The sequence below is a fragment of the Tursiops truncatus genome, chromosome 8 (genome assembly GCF_011762595.2).
Source record: "Tursiops truncatus isolate mTurTru1 chromosome 8, mTurTru1.mat.Y, whole genome shotgun sequence".
In the NCBI taxonomy this organism is placed as follows: Eukaryota; Metazoa; Chordata; class Mammalia; order Artiodactyla; family Delphinidae; genus Tursiops; species Tursiops truncatus.
In genome coordinates, this window is record NC_047041.1 from 101,212,927 (window position 1) to 101,226,102 (window position 13,176).

The 13,176-nt window shown below is 49.6% G+C and overlaps 1 protein-coding gene across 1 annotated transcript; it reads left to right on the top strand.

Annotated features, from left to right (window-relative positions):
• The first annotated feature begins 2,336 nt into the window (after positions 1-2,336).
• Positions 2,337-8,239, top strand: SPDYC (speedy/RINGO cell cycle regulator family member C). The gene is made up of 8 exons (XM_033861027.2): positions 2,337-2,449; positions 2,564-2,675; positions 3,575-3,761; positions 4,011-4,069; positions 4,332-4,417; positions 4,522-4,693; positions 4,777-5,119; positions 5,298-8,239. The coding sequence occupies exons 3-8, from the start codon at positions 3,620-3,622 to the stop codon at positions 5,330-5,332; spliced, it is 837 nt and encodes a 278-aa protein (XP_033716918.1). The 5' UTR covers positions 2,337-2,449; positions 2,564-2,675; positions 3,575-3,619; the 3' UTR covers positions 5,333-8,239.
• Positions 8,240-13,176: the final 4,937 nt, after the last annotated feature.

Here is a 13,176-nt window from a genome sequence, read left to right on the forward strand (position 1 = left end):
TTATTTATTTATTTTATTTTATTTTATTTTTGGCTGCATTGGGTCTTACTTGCAGTGTGCGGGCTCTTCGTTGCAGCGTGCAGGTTTCTCTCTTGTTGTGGCCCGCGCAGGCTCCAGGGCGCCTGGGCTCTATAGTTGTGGCGCGCAGGTTCCAGAGCACGTGGGGTCTGTAGTTTGCAGCACACAGGCTCTCTAGTTGAGGTGTGCGAGCTCAGTAGTTGTGGCGCTCGGGCTTAGTTGCCCCTCAGCATATGGGATCTTAGTTCCCTGACCAGGGATTGAACTTGTGTCCCCTGCATTGTAAGGCAGATTCTTTACCACTGGACCACCAGAGAAGTCCCCAGTTAGTTATTTCTGATCTGTGCACTTTACTGTCTGGCTGCTGTGCTGTAATAAAAAGTTTACTTAAAGGCAATGACTCTCAGGTTTGTTTGTTTGTTTTAAATTTTTTGATCAACTATTGGTAAGTAGATGGGGAAACTGAGGAAGGAACAGGTGCGTGGGGACAGATAATGAGGTACCTGGAGAAAACAAGTGGAGATGTCCAAGAGGCACCTGGAGGTACAGGTGTGGACTTGGAGGAGCATTAGGGCTGCGAGAAACTTTGGAACCCCTGGAGGGATTCAATGCCAGTGGAATAGATGAGGCAATTCAGGGAGCAAATCAGGGAGGGTGTGCAGAGGCAAGGGGCGCCAGAACCAGGCTTGAAAGGGTGGCTGCCCTCTGCCTCCTGGATCTGTGATCTATGGCAGTCCTCTGGCCACACCCACTCAGGGCTCATCCCCCTCATCTACAACTCCCATGCCCTGCCCACCTCCCCACCCACAGGCCTCTCTGCCCTAGCGTGGCCTCCTACACATCTGACCAGGGCAGCTTGGAAGCCCCAGGCCTCTGGCTCCTTCTTCTACAGTGGCCTGCCTTTGGCTGCCTCTTCTCTTGGGTTTTGTCTACTCTCTGGGGCTTCTTGAGGTCTTGGGGGATGGGAGAATCCTGCCTTTGAAACCCCTCCCACAATCCATACCAAAAAAAAAAAAATTGATAATTGCACATTATCAAGATGAAAGACTTGCTCTGTGAAAACAATGTTAAGAAAATGAAAGGATGAGGGACTTCCCTGGTGGGCACTAGAATTCAAATTACCAGATGTTTTAAAGAGATGGGGTGCCAGTTTTCAATTCTGGTTTGAACACCACGTTACAAGGAACTATTTTTAAAAATAAAAAAGGATTATATGTATATGTATAACTGATTCACTTTGTTATAAAGCAGAAACTAACACACCATTGTAAAGCAATTATACTCCAATAAAGATGTAAAAAAATAAAAAAAAAGGATTAAGGGAAAAGAACAAAAAATAAGAATATCAAAACCGTTGAATGCACCCGTTTGTTCTCGATAAACTCCAATGACATCTGCTCTCTCCATTCCCAGTTCTTTTGGAGTGTGATTATCAGCAATTCTCTGACCTATGAAGAGAAACCTGAGTGAATTCATGGGAACTCCCTGTCCTTGACATTATGATTCTTTGAGTTTCTGGAGATGTGTCGTCATTTTCACTTTGAAGTGAATCTCACTGCCATCCTGTCTGATGACTTTGAGTTTTATATATTCTCCTTCCTTCTTAGCCCCCAAGTCCTCAGTTGAAGGTTTTGAAATGGGGTGGTATTTATTGAGTACTTAAAAGTGTGAACTTAAAAATGTTAAGGCAGGGACTTCCATGGTGGCACAGTGGTTAAGAATCTGCCTTCCAATGCCGGGGATACGGGTTTGAACCCTGGTCTGGGAAGATTCCACATGCCGCGGAGCAACTAAGCCTGAGCGCCACAAGTACTGAGTCCGTGCTCGTGGAGCCCGTGCTCTGCGACAAGAGAAGCCACCTTAATGAGTAGCCCCCGTTCTCGGCAACTAGAGAAAGCCCGTGCACAGCAACAAAGACCCAACACAGCCAAAAATAAATAAATAAATTTATTCTTAAAAAGTTAAGGCAGTAAATATTGTTAAATTTATGTAATGTGTATTTTATCACAGTTAAAAAAAAAAATAGGGAAAAAATGTCACCTGTCCCATGTGGAAAGTAATGCAGGTTCTGACTGTCCAATACAACTGGCTGTAAAGCGTAACTGAGCCAGTGAAGATGAAAAGGCTTAAGGTCTGCTGTGTGTGTGGCGGGGGCGGGAGGTGGCGGTGTGGAGAGGATGAGCTAGGTGGTCCTGGGCAAAGCCTTCCTCCCCCACCTTGGAGCTGCTGGCCGGGCTCCCCATACCCCTAAAAGACCTTGGGAGGAGGATGTGGCCCCTGGGAACTCTCACGCCAAGACCATCTCCTCTCTGGCTCCCAGGTTTGGGGATTCCTGGATCTGAAACAAACACAGACACATCCAGCGACCCTTCCCCAGCAAGGCCCAATCCCTGAATCACATCTTACTCATCAGCCGCTCGCCTCAGCCCAGGTCGGTAGCATTCCCGCCCCGCGCCTTGGCTCTGCATCTGTAAAGAGCCGAGAGGGGCTCCTGCTGCCTTTCAGGCTGTGGCGTCCAGCTAGCCTGCCTTCACCCCTCTTGTAGGTGATGAGATCAACCCTCTTGTAGGTGATGAGACTTTGGAGGAGCTTTTATCTTGGGGAGACGCAGCTGGGAGACGAGTGGTGGAAACTGACTGGATTTTCTCCAAGTAGAGGTGGGTGGTGATGGCGAGAAGCCCCACCCTTTCCCAGGAAGGGGCCTGATTGGTGGAGGGCTGCGGGGGCGGGGCAGCCCTGGGGCTATATAAATGCGCTGGCTGGGCTTGGAGTTACGCTGTAGGTTAACTCCTGAGCTCAGGTAATGCTTCTGGAGGGAAGAGGCTGGGCTGCTTGTGGGAAGCAAGATGGAGGCCCCTAGGTTGACCGAGGGGTGGTGGAGGGGTCCCTCCCCTAAGCCCCATAGTTGGAGTCTCTCTCTTCGTAGCTAAAAATGTTTGAGGTGGCCCCACCTCAACTTGCCCTAAACCCCAGTATTTGTCCAATAACCTTCCTCTCTCTGGGCCTCAGTTTTCCTTCTGGGCGGTAAAGGGTTGCTGGTTCTTTCAGGGCTGCCGCTTTGGTGAAGGGTGAGGGGGTTGTTGTGAGGTGGGAGACAAGAGGAGCCGTTAAACTCTGGCTTTGGGGTCAGACAGGCTCCACCTTGAAGTGGCCGTGAGACCTCCATGCTTCAGTTTCCGTGTTTGCAAAATGGGTCTACTTACCAGGATGAAATAAGATAATGTCCTTAAAGCATTTAACACAGCTCCAGGCACTTAGGAAGCCCTCAGAGGTGTTTGTTGCTGCTGTTCTTCCTCTCTGGCCAGGTCTGGGGTGCCAGGAGGAGGGGGGAGGGTGCTGTAGCCTCCAGGAGCTCTGCTGCTTTTCTGCCCCCATCCCCGCCCCCTCCCCCCACCCGCTGCGCCACATCTCAGTTTCCTTCTGTTCTGAGCCCCCATTTCTCCATTTCCCATGCCTCCACTTCCTGGAGGTCATCTGTCAGGCCAGCATGCTGATCCCCTTGACTTCTGGGGGGCAGTGGGGTAAGTGCTAAGTCCTGGGGCTGCTTCCTTTACAGGTCACCCCGTCCCACCCCCCCTCACCCACCCCCACCCCCCAAGAGATGAGTGATGCCCAAGATCCTGCCACAATCCCTGCGGTTGGCACCCAGGTGAAGCTGAGGGGCTGGAGCCGTCAAGGGGAGGGGGGTGAGTCTTTCCATTTCCGCCGGCACGAGGAGCTCCAGGCCTTCCTCAGCCTTCTGGGTGAGTCCACTTGGGGGCTGGCACGGCAGGGGCCGTGGGGACCAAGCGTGAACAGGTGTGGGAGGTGGGATCTCAGCTTGCAGCCTCTGTCCCTGCTCTCCTCAGGTGGCCCCAGTTTGGCAGGTGGGGAGTGTCATGTCAGAAAGTGGGTTCAGGGGCGGCTTGGGCTTTGGAACGGCTACTGCCCCTCTTACCTTGTGTGTGTTGGGGTGGTAACCCCAGTCCACCGTTTCTCCTCTCTACCCCCAGAGCACAGTTTCCTCCAGGATTTCCTCTCCAAAGATCCCTGTTTCCAGATTTCAGATAAGGTGAGAGGGCACAGTGGGGGCAGAGGCCAGCCTCGCTTGGGGAAGATTGAATTAGTGGGGCTCCGGTGCTGCTAATTCGTTGGGTCCTCTGGTCTGGTGGAGGGAGCGCCTCCCTTCTAACCCTTGTCTTTGCAGGCCCCTCCCCACCATTTTACCCCAGAGTTTTTAGCCCCACCAGAACTTCCTTGGGTGCAGAAGGGGCTGGTGCAGCCCCTCCCCACCCAGTGCCTCACTCTAACTCTCCCCATTTCTGTGTCTGCAGTATCTCCTGGCCATGGTGCTGGTCTACTTCCGGCGCGCCAACCTGCAGCTCAGCGAGTACACCCACAGCAATCTGTTCCTGGCACTGTGAGTGGCCTGGGCGCGTGATGGGGACCCTGACTCGGAGTGGCAGGGTGGGGCAGGGCAGATGCTTACAGCCTCTGTTCCCTGCCCCCTGCCTCTGTGGCCAGGTACCTTGCAAATGACATGGAGGAAGACCTGGAGGACCCCAAAAGCGTGATTTTTCTGTGGGCCCTGGGCCAAGATTGGCATCATCGAGTGTCAGACTTCCTGTGTCAGAGGGACAAGCTGTGGGCACGGATGGGCTTCAGGGCTGTGGTGAGACGCCAGAGCTGCGAGGAGGTGAGGTCCCGCCAGCACCCTGGGGTGGGGGAAAGAGGCTGGGCCTCCCACCTCCCATTTACCATCCACTCTTCTCATGCCAGGTCATGGCCAAGGAGCCGACCCACTGGGCCTGGACTCGAGAGAGACATCCCCACCACGGCAGGGCTCAGAGGAGCTACCCAAAGGCCCAGATCCCCCTCCCCCGGGGCCCCGGCCTCTCGCCACCCCACTGTCCCCTGTGTGGCTTGCCCCCTTGCCACAGCCACCGCTGCCACCACCCCTGCCCCTTGCCTGTCATATCCAAGTGCCCTTCCCAAAACCCTGAGCGGCACCGCCCTCCCTCCCAAGCTTGTCTCTCAGTGGCTGGAGACTCCTGGAGTGGGGCCTTCCTCATTGTCCTGCCCACCCAGCTGCAACTGGAGCCAGGCACCTACACCCTCTACAGTGAGTAGGGTACAGTAGGGGGAGCTGAGAGGGGCTGGGGGGCAGGTGCGGGGCCAGCAGAATGGGAAGGAGGGGCCTGGGGTCCAGCACACCTGGGCATGTGTCCAGCCCTGCCACCTCCCAGCCGCCTGGGCTTGGCGAGCTTCCTCTGAGCCTCTCTCCATCCTTCCTCCCGCAGTCTTCTCAAAGCTGCTGCCGTGCCCTCGGCGCTGACACTCGCAGGGTGAAGAACAGCCCATCTGCTCCCTGCTGACCCAGTGCTCCACTGGCTGGGGCCCCTCCGGCCTCCTGTCTACTTGGCCTCAGGCTGGCAGGGCTGCCCATGCCCCCTGCCCCTTCCTCCCTACCTGCAACTTGTGCGCACTCTGACCTGACTCCTCAAATAAATTCATGTCCACAGGACACCAACTGTGCTTAGGCCCTAGTCTGGGTCCCTGACCCAGGGCGGGGGCAGGGAGGGAGCTACCGGGAGAGGGGCATCTGCCACGTTTAGGTACCAGTGGTTGGAGACCCATGAGCACAGGTCCTGTAATAGCTCCTCTCCTCCCATCCGTGACCAGTCATCCTGAGCCTGTTTCCCCTTTTTAACATCCATGTGGATGGTGAGATCCACACAGTGCAGATGGGACTAAATGAGATGAGGTATCTGCAGTCCTTAGAAGAGGGTCTGGAACCTCCTGGACAAAAAAATGCTCAGAAGGAAAACGGCTCCATTGTCAGTCTAGAAATGCCTGCAGGGTCAGGTCTATTTAGGAATGAGCCTTGGTCCTCGCTCTGGGCGGCAATCGGATATAATGTAATTATTATAATACAAGACCCCCTCTCCCTTCCCCAAAGTAAGTTTGTTAATTGGGGAGCAGGGAAGACTCACCCGAGGAGCTGGCATTTGAACGGGGCCTTGAACAATGTCAGGTTTGCCCGTGCTCGGGTGGTGGTGTTGGGGTGCTGGTGGTGAGGAACAGTGTTCTTGGAAAGACAGTCCAGAGTAGTGATTAAGACTTGGTCTCTGGTGCCAGACAGCTTAAGTTCAAAGTCCAGGTTTATGTGTGACTTTAGCCTGTTATTTAATCTCCTCTACTGCCTCATCTGTAAAATGGGTATTACACTAAAAAGGGTGTCGGTTGAGATTTGAATGAGTTAATCCTAGAAGGGTTTAGAACTAGGTTTCAAGAGTAGAGCTCAAATGTGGGTGTTACTAGTAGAGGGAACTGCTGCCCAGAGAAAGGCTAGAGGGGAACGTACGTTTGGGGAGCGGCCGGAACACAAGACAGAGAAGTCTAAAGGGTCAGGTGGCAGAGGAATCTGGACGTGATTCCCCTGCCTCTCTCTGAGTGGCTCCCAAGAAGTAAGGAGGTAAAGCCTGGAGACTGCGACCGTTAGAAGCCATGACGAGGACTGTAAAGTATTTGTAAGAGTTTTTCAAATAGGTAATATATTCACATGTATGTTTTGAATTTTGCTCCAAGTGTCACCTTCTGCCCCTGACTCCCAGCCATCTGGTTCCCCTTCCGGGAAGCAATGAAAGTAATAATTCATGTCCTGCCAGAGAAAGAATCCGAATGTATATAACCAAATGTAGTATAATAAAAATATACAGATTTGGTCTTTGTCCTTGGTTCCTGGCACAGAGCTCCTAAAACCCTTGGAATTTCCAGAGTTACAGGAGCGTCTTTTGTTATTCATAATGAGCTCCTTTGGATCATACCTGAGTTTATGCTAATGAGGTGACTCAGGATGGGGGAAAACTGATCTAGAGGGTGGGAACTTTCAGCTTCCCTACTTCCTCCAGGAGGGGCAGGGCACTGGGGATTTGGAGTTTGGGGGGAGGGTGGCTCCGCCTGCCCCCCCCCCCCCACATCTTGCCCTATGAGTCTCTTCTATTTGGTTGCTCCTGAGTATCCTTTATAAGAAACTGTTAACAGTAGGTAAAGCACCTTCCTGAGTGCTGAGAGCGTTCTACTGAATTATCAGGCCTGAGGAGGGGTGTTGTGGGCATCCCCAAATTTGTAGTCGGCCACACAGGAGCGTGGGTCGCCTGGGCACTCCATCTGTGGCCGGCATCTTGTGGAACTGAGCCCTTAACCCACGGGGTCTGCGCTGACTCTGGCAACTGGTGTCCGAATTGAATTGTAGGCACCTAGATGGCGTTGGAGAGTTGGTGTGGACCCGTCGCATGTATTTGGTATCCGGGAAGAAAGCTATTTGGTGTGAGACGTGGTGTCAGAAAAAAGATACCACACCAAATATGCATATATGTCCCACCCCCATTTTTAAAACACTCCAGTGGGAGAATTCCATACATCCTACTGTGTACTTATCAACGTATTTTAAAGATGGTTCCTTGTCTGCACATTCCTTTCGACAGCTGTGTAGTATTCCTCTGTGTGGATGTACTATAATGTATCTTTTTTCCTATTGATTGGCATTTGTTTCCACACTTCTGCTATTCCAGACAGTGCTATAGAGAGTCACTAAGACTTTGTAAGAACAGCATTATTCAAATGTGAAAAAGTATCTGTAGAGTGAATTCCTAGAAGAATTGTTCAGCCGAAGGTCAAGTCAAAATTGAAGGACTTTGCCTAATGTCCCTCTGTTGGGGCTATGCCTGTACTGCCCTTCCCCCCCAACCTCTAGCAGAGCATGTGAAGGCTGTTTTCCAGAACGCTCACCAATCAGTGAGGTACCAGATTGTTTTATGTTTGCCAAACTGCTAAGTAGAAAATGGTGTCTTGGTGAAGGTTTAATTTGTATTTTTCTTTTGAGTGAGCTCAAGCATTGTTTCATATGTTTAAGAGCTCTTTGTCTACTTTTTTGTGAACTGTCCTTGTCTTTGCCCATTTTGCCACTGTTTTTGGTACCTGACTCACATATAAGGAAAAGTAGCCTTTCAGGATGTAAATTGGAATTATTTTCTTTGGTTTATCATTTTAGCTTTGCTATGCGGATTTTTTAGTGTAGTAAAATAAACTTTTGTGGCTGCTGGGTTTTGTGTCATAGTTGAAAAGACCTTTTCCACACTGAGATGATTAAAAGACTGTCTCCCTTAGCTGCTGGCTGTATTTTTGTTTTCATTTTTTACATTTAAATCATGAGTTCATCTGGAATTTATCATATACAAAATTCCTGCCCATTTTCCTAATGCCTTTTAGTGAAAAACTCATCTTTTCTCAGCAGATTTGAATTGCTGCTCTTATACTAAATTTCTATATGCATTGGGATCTATTTCTAGGTTTTTCTATCTTTCATTGATCTTTGTGCATCAGTACCTCTCTTCATTACATCTAATTATTATAGATTGGATTTAATATCTGGTAGGGTTAGTCTCCTGTCTTCAGGAGTCTCTTAGCTATTCTCTTTTTTTTTTTTTAATTTATTTATTTTTGGTTGCATTGGGTCTTCATTGCTGTGCACGGGCTTTCCCTAGTTGCGGTGTGCGGGCTTCTTATTGTGGTGGCTTCTCTTGTTGCGGAGCACGGGCTCTAGGCTCATGGCCTTTAGTAGTTGTGGCTTGCAGGCTCTAGAGTGCAGGCTCAGTAGTTGTGGCACACGGGCCCAGTTGCTCTGCGGCATGTGGGATCTTCCCGGATCAGGGCTCGAACCCATGTCCCCTGTATGGGCAGGTGGATTCTTAACCACTGTGCCACCAGGGAAGTCCCTCTTGGCTATTCTTGCTTGTTCAATTTTCCATATGAAGTTTAAATCAGCTTTTCTAGTCCCTCTTCCCCTCAAACAATCTGTTAGAATTTTTAAAAATCTGTTAGAATTTTTTATTTTTTTGGCCACACCACGCGGCATGCGGGATCTTAGTTCTCCGACCAGAGATGGAACCTGCGCTCCCTGCACTGGGAGCGCAGAGTCTTAACCACTGGATGGCCAGGGAAGTGCCTAGAATTGTTAATTTCGATAAATCTATAGATTACTTTAAGAACAGACATCTTTATGAAGCATCTTTGTGTTCAGAACGAAGTGTCTGTCCCCTGCCTCTACATACTTCTTTCAGGTGGCACCGATGGCCAGTGACTCCCAAATCTGTACCTCTATTCTGAGGGCTAGTCCCACCCCCAGGCATCTCCCCTTGGATGGGGGTGGGTCCCAAAGGTACCCTCCAAACCTGATCCTCCAGTATCCCCTCCAGATTAGTGTCCCCCACACCATTAATCCACCCAGATTCCTCCCCATCTCCCAAGAGCCATATCCAATCAGTGGCTAAGTTCTATAGGTGTTTTCGACAGCTTTATTGAGGTATAGTTGACATACAATAAACTATGTATACTTAAAAGGTACATTTTTGTTTTGACATGTATACCCCCATGAAACCATTATCACAATCAAGGTAATGAACGTATCCATCACCCCAAAAAGTTTCCTCAAGCCCCTTTGTAATCTCTCCCTCCCGCCCTTTCCCACCTGCCGGCCCCTCCAGGCACCACTGACCTGCTTTCTGTCACTAAATGGCCATCCTTTTCCTCGAATTCTCATAGAAATGGAATTATATAGAAGAATGTACTTTGGTCTGGTTTCTTACACTCAGTATAATTATTCTGAGATTCATCCATTGTTGTTCCTTTTCATTACTGGGTAGTATTCTATTGTATATATACGCACCACAATTTGCTTATCCGTTCACAATTTGTTGATGAACATTTGGTTGTGTCGAGTTTTGGCTGTTACAATTAAAACTGCTATGAATATTCACACACAGGTCTGTGTGGACACACGCTTTTATTTCCCTTGGGTAAATGCCTAGGAGTGGAATGGCTGGGTCGTGTCGTAGGTGTGTACTTAACTTTATTTGTCTTTTTTTAAGATAGACTATTTTTTTAGAGCAGTTTTAAGTTTACAGAAAAACTGCTCAGAAAGGGTAGAGAATTCCCATATCCCTTTTCCCACCTGCGCACAGTTTCTCCTATTAACATTTTGCATTAGTGTGGTATATTTGTTACAACTGATGAACCAATATTGATACATTGTTATTAAAGTCCATAGTTTACTTTAGGGTTCACTCTTAGTGTTGTACATTCTATGGGTTTTGCATAATGTTATGTATCCACCACTACAGTATCACACAGAAGAGTTTCACTGCCCTACAAATGCCCTGTGCTCCCTTCCCCCACCTTCCCTGAAATCTTGGCCATCACTGATCTCTTTACTGTCTCTAGTTTTACCTTTTCCAGAATGTCATATAGTTGGAATCATACACTATATAGTTTTCTTATACTGGCTTCTTTTTTAAAAAAATAAATTTAATTAATTAATTATTTAATTATTTTGGCTGCCTTGGGTCTTTGTTGCTGCGCGTGAGCTTTTCTCTGGTTGTGGCGAGCGGGGACTACTCTTCGTTGTGGTGTGCGGGCTTCTCATTGCGGTGGCTTCTCTTGTTGCAGAGCACGGTCTCTAGGCGCACGGGTTTCAGTAGTTGTGGCACGTGGGCTCAGTAGTTGTGGCTCGCGGGCTCTAGAGCGCAGGCTCAGTTGTTGTGGCACACGGGCTTAACTGCTCCGCGGCATGTGGGATCTTCCCAGACCACGGCTTGAACCCGTGTCCCCTGCATTGGCAGGTGGATTCTTAACCACTGTGCAACCAGGGAAGCCCCTATACTGGCTTCTTTTACTTAGCAATATGCATTTAAGCTTCTGGCATCTTTCTGTAGCTTGCTAGGTTATCTCTGTTTATTGCTGAATATATGTTTAACTTTTAAAGAAACTACCAAACTATTTAACAAAGTGGTGGTATTCTGAATTCCCACCAGCAGCGTATGAGAGTTCCAACTCCTCCACATCCTTGCCAACACTTGGCATGGTCGGTCTTTTTAATTATAGCCATTCCAGGTTTGCAATGGTGGTCCTTCTAGTTGATTTAATTTGCACTTTACCAGTGAGTGAACATTTTTTCATGTGCTTATTTGCCATCCAATATCTTCTTCGGAAATGTCTATTCATATCTTTCAACCATTTTTATTGGATTATTTTTTTAAGTTGTAAAAGTTCTTTATATATTCTAAATACAAGTCCTTCATCAGATACACATATATATATTTGCAATTATTTCCTAGTCTGTGGCTTGTCTCTTCATTTTCATAATAGTGCCTTTTGAAAACAAAGTGTTTTATTTTGATAAAGTTCAACTTAATGTTTTCTTTTATTGTTTCAGTTTTTTGTGTCATATTTAAGACATTTTTGCCAAGCCCAAGATTGCTAAGATTTTTCCTATGCTTTCTTCTACAGGTTTTATAGTCCTAGAGTATATATTTAGGTGTATAATCCAGTTGGAGTTACATTTTGATATGGTGTATCCTAAATAGTTATCAAATCCATCTATTTCCCACTTGTGTCTACCACCTCCCTAGTTTGATCCACCCACTCCCAGGCATCCTTCTCCTTCATTTGTACAAATCTGAGCAGCCTTCTATGTAGAACAAAACCCATCTTCCATGGCCGACCCAGACCTGCCACAACTCTTCTCTCCCTTTCTCTCTCTGTGCTCAAGCAACACTAAGAATATTTCAGTTCCTCCATATGCCAAGGCAATTAATTCCCCTCACTGGCATCTCGCCCACCCCTGCCATAACGCCCTTTGTCTGATTTATGCCTCTTCTAACACCTAGATTAGCTAAGGCTTCACTTATGGGCTTCCTTCACACCATTCTTCTTCTCAACCAATCGTGGGTCTAAAAGTTGAGGCAATGTCTGCTTCCTTCAGAGGGAGCCAAGGCCATAGGTCTTCACCATCTTATGCCCAGGTGAGCATAGTGCCTTGCACATACAGGAGGTGGTCAGTGCCCATGAACAGTCAAACGCAGTCAGCAGGAGTGACAGTTTGGTGGAAGTAATTCTGAGGACTGTGGGACACATAGGTTGAGCCAGAGGGCTTTGAGGGGAGGGGTGGCCTCTGCTACCTCTCCAGAGCATCTTTCCTCTCCCAGGCCCCTGCTCTCTGTGATCCAGTCACAAGGAACACTTGCAATTCCCCTTACTGGCCTGTTCCCCCAGCCTCTGGACCCTTGCACACGCAGTTCTTTCAGCTAAGAACACCCTATCCAGCACCTCACTGCCTGGTTAATTCCAACTTTTCCAATAGGATTCACCTTCCTTAATCCCCAAAGCTGAACCAGGAGAGCAGCCTCCTCTAGCACGTGCTGGTCTGCCTTAGTCATGGGTCTCTGTTAGGCAAAGACCTGTCGGCGGTTTAGTCAAGATTGGACACATTAATGCCCAGTGGTGAAGAGCAAAGAGCTCAGAAGCTGGTTCTAGCCCTGACTCACCAGTTGAAGGAGCTGAGCAAGCCGCACTCTCTTAGGCCTCAGTTTTCCTCATCTGTAAACTGGGAGTGAGAATGGAGTCAGATTAGATCAGTGGCTCTTAACCTTCTTGGGGTCATGCGCCCTCAAGTCCTAGGAAGGCTATGCACCGTTTCCCCAACAAAATGCTTGTGTGTACATCATATAAGGGCTTCGACCTGCTGGGTCGGGGCCCCCAAGGTCAATCAAAAGCCCTGAGCTGGGGCACCGGACCGCTGCCGTCTCGCTCCCTCCTGCTTCTCGGCTCTCCACCTTCTGCATCTCGGGAGGTGGGGTCTCTCCGGGTCCCGGGTGGGCCTACTGTCCTGCTCGCAGTCTCTCCCGCCGCCTCCTGGGTAAAGCGGCACACGGGCATTCCCAGGTGGATGGGAGAGGGAGGGCTTGGAGGAGAGGGCAGGGATGCCGGCCTCGCAACTTCCAGGTTCAAGAAACCTCAGAGAGTAAGAGAAAGATGGGCTTCCACAGTTCCTCATTTCATCACAGTCGCTGCGCAAATGGGGAAACTAAGGCCGAGAGGGGCAGGGACTTACCCAAGGTCACGCAGCCAGCCCGGGCGTGGGGGACCGGTTCCTCGAGCCCCGCCCGGCGCCCGGAGCCTGCGCCCCAGGGCGCGGGGGTGGCGTGGGGGGGAAGTCGGCCCTGCCCAGTAGCCGGTCTGCGGCTAGGACCCGGCAGGGTGGGGCTGCCGTTTGCAGAGCGTCCGGCAGGGGTCGTTTCGCCCGCCAGCCCGGCCCCTCCTCCGAGCAGCTGCCTCAGCCCG